The 12,479-nt window shown below is 31.7% G+C and overlaps 1 protein-coding gene across 2 annotated transcripts in view; it reads left to right on the top strand.

The window, feature by feature from the left end:
- The first annotated feature begins 4,531 nt into the window (after window positions 1-4,531).
- LOC143228678 (gamma-aminobutyric acid receptor subunit beta-like) overlaps window positions 4,532-12,479 on the top strand; it is a 31,207-nt gene continuing 23,259 nt past the window's right edge. The window contains exons 1-2 of one of the 2 annotated variants that reach the window (XM_076459938.1): window positions 4,532-4,696; window positions 11,975-12,078. In XM_076459938.1, the coding sequence (XP_076316053.1) occupies window positions 4,635-4,696; window positions 11,975-12,078 (166 nt within the window). In that variant the 5' untranslated portion in view covers window positions 4,532-4,634. The remainder of the gene's footprint in view (window positions 4,697-11,974; window positions 12,079-12,479) is intronic. The other variant, XM_076459937.1, reaches the window with a different exon arrangement.

A 12,479-nucleotide genomic window follows, 5' to 3' on the forward strand; every position in this document is an offset into this window, starting at 1 on the left:
TGTATAGAAATTTTACCGTTCTTCATGAAAGCTTATTTCTGCTACATCTTCCATCTAGTAAGCTAATATGTTGTTTGTTGACTGAGGTTTTAAAATTTCACTGTATCAAAACCTAATGATGATTTTATTGATGAAACCATTAAATGAATATTATATCAATGAAACATACAGTAATGTTGTTCCTTTATGTTTTGTAACTATGGAGTTTCATCAAGTAATGACTTTTTTAGCTCATAAAATGTATGTATTATCAGTTAATATAATCTCCAAGCAATGTCGTCCTTGTGTTATAAATTTTATGGTTTTAATTCTCTGCATTTCGTGCAATTTCTCAATACACACGTTTACAATTCACATAAAGTTTATATTGGAAATGTAAGATTCATCCGCTAAAAACAAATTAGTCCGTATTCTTGAGATGCAGAATATACACAAACCATTAAATAATATTGTCGTATGAATAATGTATTGTGAAATAATATTGTCGTATGGATAATGTATTGTGAAATAATATTGTCGTATGGATAATGTATTGTGAAATAATATTGTCGTATGGATAATGTATTGTGAAATAATATTGTCGTATGGATAATGTATTGTGAAATAATATTGTCGTATGGATAATGTATTGTGAAATAATATTGTCGTATGGATAATGTATTGTGATGTTTTTGTCAGAAGAAAATACTTCTTTTTCCCCCTTTTATTAAACTAATACAACAGTAATTCTGAATTTTATACATTTTTTATATCCAAGTTAGTTAACGTCTTAAATATTATCACTTTATATTACATCAATACAGCAGTATTACTAAATGTTATACATTTGTTATATCCACGTAAGTTAACGTCTTAAATATTATCACTTTTTATTACATCAATACAACAGTATTACTAAATGTTATACATTTGTTATATCTATTTAGTTAACGTCTTAAATATTATCACTTTTTATTACATCAATACAACAGTATTACTAAATGTTATACATTTTTTATATTCAAGTTAGTTAGTCTTAAATATTATCACTTTTTATTACATCAATACAACAGTATTACTAAATGCTATACATTTTTTATATCCACGTAAGTTAACGTTTTAAATATTATCACTTTTTATTACATCAATACAACAGTAATACTAAATGTTATACATTTTTATATCCACGTAAGTTAACGTCTTAAATATTATCACTTTTTATTACTATAACGGAAGAGTAATAATACGTATTCAAGAAAACATTTTACTTCGTTTGATATTTAAGAACATTGCCTTTGTTATGAGAGTTGTGTACATATAGTACCATAGTTTAAGGAAGTTTTTGCTACCTCTGCCATCTAGTAGGTAAAATAGGAAGCTTATCTTTAGTTTATTAACTGTTGTTTCGAAACTACTCTATATCAATGCCTAATGATGGTTATACTGGTGAGACCATTAAATAAACATTATATCAATGAAACATACAGTTATGTTGCTCCTTTCAGTTTTGTAACTATAGAGTTTCATCAAGTAATGACTTTTTAGCTTATAAATTGTATGTATTATCAGTTAATATAATCTTCAACTCTTGTCGTACATGTGTTATAACTTTCATTTTGTTAACGTAACTTTGTTTATGTGTTATGTGTTATAACCTTCATTGTTTTAATTCTCTTCATTTCGTGTATTATCTTTATATTCTATCAGTTTCTCCATGCTGTGTCGTCCATGAGTTATAACTTTCATTTTGTTAACGTAACGTTGTTTATGTGTTATGTATTATTACCTTCATTGTTTTAATTCTCTTCATTTCGTGTATTATCTTTATATTCTATCAGTTTCTCCATGCTGTGTCGTTATCACGGGTTTACACAATATTATCTCTAGTTTATCAGTACCTAAACAATAACAATTATTTTCCTTTTTCATTGTATTAGAATCGATATGTTGTGTTTTTTTGTATTATCTTTTTATCAATATACATATTTTCAGTTCACACAAAGTTTATATATTAAATTAAAGGTATATCCGCTAAACACAAATTGGTCGGTTGTCTTGAGATGCGCAATATACAGAAACCAGTAAATAATACTGTCGTTTATATAATGTGGTGCTTTGCGCTTGGCAGAAGGAAATTGTTGTTATTTCCATATTTACTGATTACCAGTATTCGTAATTAAATCCGTATGTTCCTTCGATGGCTTGTTATAAAAGACTTGTACTTATATGTATCTTCGATAGCATGTTATAATATCATTAAATTCACATGTTGTTTAGATAGCGTGTTATAAAACACTTAAATTCATATGTTCCCTAAAATACCCTTAAATTCACTTGTTTCTTCATGCTCGTTAACTGTTTTTTTTTAAGTCAACACATCATTTGATAACAAGGAGAGATACGTTAATAAACAATAGCTGGTTATTTCAGTAGAGTAGCAACTTCGTTTGAGGGCAAAGTTATATTGAAATATCTGCTGTGTCTATCTCAGTGAATCGGGCCCTAGATTTTATTGTTGTAAGTCCGTAGATTTACAATTGTTCCACATAGAAATAGGAAGAAATACAATTCTTATATTTAAAAAATGTTAACAATAACTAGGCTTAAAATACATCTGAACATTATTTGAATATTCCTTCTAATAATAATATTTCTCAACTGAATTTGTTTCAAATATTTAAGAGCTATTTACTAGTATTAGGAAAAGTCATAACTAAAGTCTCATTAGGAATTTCGTGACAAGAAATTCTTAACTCTCGAAAAGAAACATAAACATTTAAGATCTGCGAATAGAAGAAATCTAGTGGAAAACGTTATAGGTGAGTGTGACGAAATCGTCTGATAATATTACATGATGACCTGAGGAAAGGCAATAAGTGAGAAAACTACCATAGAAAACAAAAACCTCCATAGAAAACATAAAAATATCCGTATAAAACACAAAAACCTCTGTAGAAGATACAAATAGGAATGTCGAAAGAATTGGTAATACCTGCCGTATCAGTCTTTATATTGGGAAGTAATGGTAATACCTGCCGTATCAGTCTTTATATTGGGAAGTAATGGTAATACCTGCCGTATCAATCCTCATAGTGGGAAGTAATGGTAATACCTGCCGTATCAATCTTTATGTAGGGATGTAATTGTAATACCTGCCGTATAAATCTTTATATTTAGAAGTAATGGTAATACATGCTGTATCAATCTTTATATAGGGAAGAAATTGTAATACATGCCGTATCAATCTTTATATAGGGAAGAAATTGTAATACTTGCTGTACTAATGTATATATTTGGAAGTTATAGTGAGACCTATTGTATCGGTCTCCTTATCTTGAAATAAATGTTTTGCCCGGATATGTCAATTATATTTACAAAAATCCTTTTCCTATTGTAATTTTCTTAAAATTTCGAAGATGATAATACATTGAAACAACACATATTAAAATTGTTTTTAACTACATAGAAGGCTCTGAGAAAGTTTTTCAATTTTTAAATAATTTTATTTATCAATTCTTTTAAAATGCAAGATAATTGTATCAGTTTCTTCTCTGTAAAAGAACAAAGAAAGACCAACAATTAAAATAAGTATATATTCTGCTGGAACACTCCACTAAATACAAGCTTTGATTTAAAAGCGCCATCTTTATTTGGGAATGTGTGCAGTGTCAAGTATTTAACACGTTGGCTCCCAAGCTTATTTCGACGATACTTTCCAAGGTCCACTAGTCGTTTTATAATCACTTTTATTTGGAAGAGTGTACATGTAGCCATTGTGTCCCATCTATTAAGTGACCCTTTAAGAAGGAAATAGAGTACGACTCACCGGTGGGTCGTGTGGGTCTTACTGGAAGACTTACGGCCCACGGTTGGTCGTGTGAGAGCCAAGGTGTTAAGATTTATTTGTTATATAGCATTATTAGAAGTCTATATAATAAGGCTTTTATATGATGCTGCTTAAGACAAATTTAGTTAGGTTTCATAAATAAAACATGTATTAAACAGCATCTCTTAACAACTACAACAAGGCTTAGTTATGACCTGCTCCACTTGCCAGGGATTTGTCTTTATGATTACTTCAACATTTCCCATCTTTTGAGACGTTTATCTACTTCTATGGTACACAGAATTTTGGCCTTACAATGTGATTTAATTTGTTTTTGTTGTGCAAACTATTTATACTGATGACTACACATGGCAGTAACTTGCTATAACATTATACTTTGCAATTCCTAGGTTCCGTTTTCACTCATATGCCTTTTTTATAACCAACTTGTATAAATGATGATAAACTAAGAAATTATCAAGTACATAATTTCCCGTGGAAAGTGTTCAGAATATCTTAATGATATTACGAAAATACGATTTTGTGATTAATAAATTTCAAACGTTTTCCGATTGTTTTTTTTACCACAAGGCGTGATGAATATCTGAGAAGCACTAAGAATTCCTTTCTACACAGTTCTAGGTATTTCGGTGAAACAACATTAAACCCAACGTATTAAAATAGACACGAATCGAGAGAGATTCGGTTCGTACGGCAGTGGCTGGTTTTCGTAACAGATTCGAGCAGCTGGAGTGACGTTGAAGAGCATGCGCTCTAGTTGAAATATGGAGAGTTAAGACTTTCAAAAGCCTTGTGCGTATCTACAAAGATGGAAGGGAGAAAGGTCATACTTCTGCACTTACTAGAAATATCGTTCTTCTTTGTACGAAGGTAAGTTTCCTAAGTCACAATATTTTAAAAACGCAGCCACAGAGACAAACGTAGTTGGTTTTTGTCATGTGTCAAATTAATCTGTCTTGTTTCATTACCTTTAACGACAGTCGGTGTCTTTATTGAAATCTTATGCTGTCGGTTACAACAACTTTCATATTAGTAGGTTCCTCGTTGTTAGCTTAGAGTTCGAATAAACAAGGACTTGCTTTGGCATCATAGAGGTATAACATTCTTGAATTATATATATCAGATACAGGACTAACAGAATAAAAACCCTATAACCTGAGCGCTTTCGGAAGGTGGACCGTTCGAAAATGCTTGTGTTATAAGGTTTTAATTTCCTTTCTATCAAGACTTTGATCCAACGTGTTTTTTAACATTATGAAGACACATGACTTCAACATAACATTGTTATAAAATAGCAACACGTGCTACATAAACAGGTGTATGTCTTGGTTATCATAGAATATTAGATAGTAGGTAGCACGTCTTATATAAACATTTAATTGTTATCATAAAATGATAGTAAGTACGGCATGTTCTAAATGAAAATCTATGTCTTAATTATCATAGAATGATGTTAAGTAATACGTGTTAAGATTAATATCTATGTATTAAATATCATAGAATGATGTTAAGTAATACGTGTTTAGATTAATATTTATGTATTAAATATCATAGAATAATGTTAAGTAATACGTGTTCAGATTAATATCTATGTATTAAATATCATAGAATGATGTTAAGTAATACGTGTTTAGATAAACATCTGTATGTGTTAACTTTCAAAGACTGATGTAAAGTAGCACGTATTTAGATAAACATCTGCATGCGTTAACTTTCAAAGACTGATGTTAAGTAGCACGTATTTAGATAAACATCTGCATGCGTTAACTTTCAAAGACTGATGTTAAGTAGCACGTATTTAGATAAACATCTGTATGTGTTAACTTTCAAAGACTGATGTTAAGTAGCACGTGCTTAGATAAACATCTGCATGTGTTAACTTTCATAGACTGATGTAAAGTAACACGTGTTTAGATAAACATCTGTATATGTTAACTTTCAAAGACTCATGTTAAGTAGCACGTATTTAGATAAACATCTGTATGTGTTAACTTTCAAAGACTGATGTTAAGTAGCACGTGTTTAGATAAACATCTGTATGTGTTAACTTTCAAAGACTGATGTTAAGTAGCACGTGTTTAGATAAACATCTGTATGTGTTAACTTTCAAAGACTGATGTAAAGTAACATGTGTTTAGATAAACATCTGTATATGTTAACTTTCAAAGACTGATGTTAAGTAGCACGTATTTAGATAAACATCTGTATGTGTTAACTTTCAAAGACTGATGTTAAGTAGCACGTGTTTAGATAAACATCTGTATGTGTTAACTTTCAAAGACTGATGTAAAGTAACACGTGTTTAGATAAACATCTGTATATGTTAACTTTCAAAGACTCATGTTAAGTAGCACGTATTTAGATAAACATCTGTATGTGTTAACTTTCAAAGACTGATGTTAAGTAGCACGTGTTTAGATAAACATCTGTATGTGTTAACTTTCAAAGACTGATGTAAAGTAACATGTGTTTAGATAAACATCTGTATATGTTAACTTTCAAAGACTGATGTTAAGTAGCACGTATTTAGATAAACATCTGCATGTGTTAACTTTCAAAGACTGATGTTAAGTAGCACGTATTTAGATACACATCTGTATGTGTTAACTTTCAAAGACTGATGTTAAGTAGCACTTTTTTCGATAAACATCTGTATGTGTTAACTTTCAAAGACTGATGTAAAGTAGCACATGTTCAGACAAACATCTGTATGTGTTAACTTTCAAAGACTGATGTTAAGTAGCACGTGTTTAGATAAACATCTGCATGTGTTAACTTTCAAAGACTGATGTTAAGTAGCACGTGTTTAGATAAACATCTGTATGTGTTAACTTTCAAAGACTGATGTAAAGTAACATGTGTTTAGGTAAACATCTGTATATGTTAACTTTCAAAGACTGATGTTAAGTAGCACGTGTTTAGATAAACATCTGTATGTGTTAACTTTCAAAGACTGATGTTAAGTAGCACGTGCTTAGATAAACATCTGCATGTGTTAACTTTCATAGACTGATGTAAAGTAACACGTGTTTAGATAAACATCTGTATATGTTAACTTTCAAAGACTGATGTTAAGTAGCACGTGTTTAGATAAACATCTGTATGTGTTAACTTTCAAAGACTGATGTTAAGTAGCACGTGCTTAGATAAACATCTGCATGTGTTAACTTTCATAGACTGATGTAAAGTAACACGTGTTTAGATAAACATCTGTATATGTTAACTTTCAAAGACTCATGTTAAGTAGCACGTATTTAGATAAACATCTGTATGTGTTAACTTTCAAAGACTGATGTTAAGTAGCACGTGTTTAAATAAACATCTGTATGTGTTAACTTTCAAAGACTGATGTTAAGTAGCACGTGTTTAGATAAACATCTGTATGTGTTAACTTTCAAAGACTGATGTAAAGTAACATGTGTTTAGATAAACATCTGTATATGTTAACTTTCAAAGACTGATGTTAAGTAGCACGTATTTAGATAAACATCTGTATGTGTTAACTTTCAAAGACTGATGTTAAGTAGCACGTGTTTAGATAAACATCTGTATGTGTTAACTTTCAAAGACTGATGTAAAGTAACACGTGTTTAGATAAACATCTGTATATGTTAACTTTCAAAGACTCATGTTAAGTAGCACGTATTTAGATAAACATCTGTATGTGTTAACTTTCAAAGACTGATGTTAAGTAGCACGTGTTTAGATAAACATCTGTATGTGTTAACTTTCAAAGACTGATGTAAAGTAGCACGTGTTTAGATAAACATCTGTATATGTTAACTTTCAAAGACTGATGTTAAGTAGCACGTATTTAGATAAACATCTGCATGTGTTAACTTTCAAAGACTGATGTTAAGTAGCACGTATTTAGATACACATCTGTATGTGTTAACTTTCAAAGACTGATGTTAAGTAGCACTTTTTTCGATAAACATCTGTATGTGTTAACTTTCGCAGACTGATGTAAAGTAGCACATGTTCAGATAAACATCTGTATGTGTTAACTTTCAAAGACTGATGTTAAGTAGCACGTGTTTAGATAAACATCTGCATGTGTTAACTTTCAAAGACTGATGTTAAGTAGCACGTGTTTAGATAAACATCTGTATGTGTTAACTTTCAAAGACTGATGTAAAGTAACATGTGTTTAGGTAAACATCTGTATATGTTAACTTTCAAAGACTGATGTAAAGTAGCACATGTTCAGACAAACATCTGTATGTGTTAACTTTCAAAGACTGATGTTAAGTAGCACGTGGTTAGATAAACATCTGTATGTGTTAACTTTCAAAGACTGATGTTAAGTAGCACGTGTTTAGATAAACATCTGTATGTGTTAACTTTCAAAGACTGATGTTAAGTAGCACGTGTTTAGATAAACATCTGTATGTGTTAACTTTCAAAGACTGATGTAAAGTAACATGTGTTTAGGTAAACATCTGTATATGTTAACTTTCAAAGACTGATGTTAAGTAGCACGTGTTTAGATAAACATCTGCATGTGTTAACTTTCAAAGACTGATTTTAAGTAACACGTGTTTAAATAAATATTATCTTGTTTTAATTTGTAGGTAGCTAAGACTTATTATTTTATATGATACAGATATGTTTTCTATTATTTTTAGGACTTACTCTCATACAGAAGTAATATTTTAAAGGTATAAATTTTATGCCATTTGTGATAAGTTTTAATGTACGATATCATATATGAGTTATGATAGGTTTTTGTGTGTCATATATTAATTGGGATACGATTGAACGTACAGTTCATACCAGGTATGACCAGTTTGATTGTACTATGCCATATACCAGGTATGACCAGTTTGATTGTACTATGCCATATACCAGGTATGACCAGTTTGATTGTACTATGCCATATACCAGGTATGACCAGTTTGATTGTACTATGCCGTATACCAGGTATGACCAGTTTGATTGTACTATGCCATATACCAGGTATGACCAGTTTGATTGTACTATGCCATATACCAGGTATGACCAGTTTGATTGTACTATGCCGTATACCAGGTTTGACCAGTTTGATTGTACTATGCCATATACCAGTTATGACCAGTGTGATTGTACCATGCCATATACCAGGTATGACCAGTGTGATTGTACTATGCCATATGCCAGGTATGATCAGTTTGATTGTACAATGTCATATACCTGGTATGACCAGTTTGATTGTACTGTGTTATATACCAGGTTTCACCAGTTTGATTGTACTATGCCATATGCCAGGTATGACCAGTGTGATTGTACTATGCCATGTGCCAGGTATGATCAGTTTGATTGTACAATGTCATATACCTGGTATGACCAGTTTGATTGTACTATGTCATATGCCAGGTATGATCAGTTTGATTGTACAATGTCATATACCTGGTATGACCAGTTTGATTGTACAATGTCATATACCTGGTATGACCAGTTTGATTGTACTATGTCATATGCCAGGTATGATCAGTTTGATTGTACAATGTCATATAACAAGTAGCACGTGTTTAGATAAACATCTGTATGTGTTAACTTTCAAAGACTGATGTAAAGTAACATGTGTTTAGATAAACATCTGTATATGTTAACTTTCAAAGACTGATGTTAAGTAGCACGTATTTAGATAAACATCTGCATGTGTTAACTTTCAAAGACTGATGTTAAGTAGCACGTATTTAGATACACATCTGTATGTGTTAACTTTCAAAGACTGATGTTAAGTAGCACTTTTTTCGATAAACATCTGTATGTGTTAACTTTCGCAGACTGATGTAAAGTAGCACATGTTCAGATAAACATCTGTATGTGTTAACTTTCAAAGACTGATGTTAAGTAGCACGTGGTTAGATAAACATCTGTATGTGTTAACTTTCAAAGACTGATGTTAAGTAGCACGTGTTTAGATAAACATCTGCATGTGTTAACTTTCAAAGACTGATGTTAAGTAGCACGTGTTTAGATAAACATCTGTATGTGTTAACTTTCAAAGACTGATGTAAAGTAACATGTGTTTAGGTAAACATCTGTATATGTTAACTTTCAAAGACTGATGTAAAGTAGCACATGTTCAGACAAACATCTGTATGTGTTAACTTTCAAAGACTGATGTTAAGTAGCACGTGGTTAGATAAACATCTGTATGTGTTAACTTTCAAAGACTGATGTTAAGTAGCACGTGTTTAGATAAACATCTGCATGTGTTAACTTTCAAAGACTGATGTTAAGTAGCACGTGTTTAGATAAACATCTGTATGTGTTAACTTTCAAAGACTGATGTAAAGTAACATGTGTTTAGGTAAACATCTGTATATGTTAACTTTCAAAGACTGATGTTAAGTAGCACGTGTTTAGATAAACATCTGCATGTGTTAACTTTCAAAGACTGATTTTGAGTAACACGTGTTTAAATAAATATTATCTTGTTTTAATTTGTAGGTAGCTAAGACTTATTATTTTATATGATACAGATATGTTTTCTATTATTTTTAGGACTTACTCTCATACAGGAGTAATATTTTAAAGGTATAAATTTTATGCCATTTGTGATAAGTTTTAATGTACGATATCATATATGAGTTATGATAGGTTTTTGTGTGTCATATATTAATTGGGATACGAATGAACGTACAGTTCATACCAGGTATGACCAGTTTGATTGTACTATGCCATATACCAGGTATGACCAGTTTGATTGTACTATGCCATATACCAGGTATGACCAGTTTGATTGTACTATGCCATATACCAGGTATGACCAGTTTGATTGTACTATGCCGTATACCAGGTATGACCAGTTTGATTGTACTATGCCATATACCAGGTATGACCAGTTTGATTGTACTATGCCATATACCAGGTATGACCAGTTTGATTGTACTATGCCGTATACCAGGTTTGACCAGTTTGATTGTACTATGCCATATACCAGTTATGACCAGTGTGATTGTACCATGCCATATACCAGGTATGACCAGTGTGATTGTACTATGCCATATGCCAGGTATGATCAGTTTAATTGTACAATGTCATATACCTGGTATGACCAGTTTGATTGTACTGTGTTATATACCAGGTTTCACCAGTTTGATTGTACTATGCCATATGCCAGGTATGACCAGTGTGATTGTACTATGCCATGTGCCAGGTATGATCAGTTTGATTGTACAATGTCATATACCTGGTATGACCAGTTTGATTGTACTATGTCATATGCCAGGTATGATCAGTTTGATTGTACAATGTCATATACCTGGTATGACCAGTTTGATTGTACTATGTCATATGCCAGGTATGATCAGTTTGATTGTACAATGTCATATACCTGCTATGACCAGTTTGATTGTACTATGTCATATACCAGATATGATCACTTTGATTGTACAATGTCATATACCAGGCATGATTAGTTTGATTGTACTATGTCATATGCCAGGTATGATCAGTTTGATTGTACAATGTCATATACCTGCTATGACCAGTTTGATTGTACTATGTCATATACCAGATATGATCACTTTGATTGTACAATGTCATATACCAGGCATGATCAGTTTGATTGTACTATGTCATATGCCAGGTATGATCAGTTTGATTGTACAATGTCATATACCAGATATGATCACTTTGATTGTACAATGTCACATACCAGGTATAACCAGTTTGATTGTGCTATGCCATATACCTGGTATGACCAGTTTGATTGTACAATGTCGTAAACCACGTATGATCAGTTTGAATTCAAGATGTCACATACCACGTATCATAAATTTGAATTTAAAATGTCACACAGCACATATGATAAATTTGAATGTAAGATGACACATACCACGTATGATCAGTTCAATGCAATATAACAAATCTTCTCTCTAGAATATTGTACAATAATATTTGATACCTGGTATTCAAATTTCAATGCAAGACTGGAAGGTAAATTCCAAAACAAATTGACGTCTATCTATAAGTATTAGCTTATTATAATAATTGGTTATCACAAAAAAATATTACTTTTGAGGTAGTACTTAAAACAGTGGAACAAATGGAGATATTTTAGATTAAAATAATAGACTGGGGTATTTGATGATAGAATATCTGTGAAACATTTTAAGACGGTAACTGGTACAATACACGTATCTTGTTTTACCCCAGCTGTTGTCAGTTTCCTCGCCTACCTGGCCAATTGGACAATGTCACACACGTGTTGAAAACCATATTAAGCAACTACGATATCCGATTGAGACCCGACTTCGGTGGTAAGTATATTCTTTCTAATACTGGGTACCGTTTATTACATGTTATTAGACTGCAGACTTAACGTAGAAACATTGTTTCATACTTTGTTTCTCACACACACACAAATAATGGTGATTCTGTGAAGTTGTGCTAAGACTACAATGAAAGTTGACTTTCTGCCACACAGTAGCACTACCAGTTAGTGTTTCTAACACATAGTGGTGATTCTGTTAAGTTGTACTACCAGCTACAATGAAAATAGACTTTCTGCCACACAGTGTTACTACCAGTTAGTGTTTCTAACACACAGTGGTGATTCTGTAAAGTTGTACTACCAGCTACAATGAAAGTTGACTTTCTGCCACACAGTGTTACTACCAGCTAGTGTTTCTAACACACAGTGGTGATTCTGTTAAGTTGC

Source organism: Tachypleus tridentatus, chromosome 10 (genome assembly GCF_004210375.1).
Source record: "Tachypleus tridentatus isolate NWPU-2018 chromosome 10, ASM421037v1, whole genome shotgun sequence".
Taxonomy (NCBI): Eukaryota; Metazoa; Arthropoda; class Merostomata; order Xiphosura; family Limulidae; genus Tachypleus; species Tachypleus tridentatus.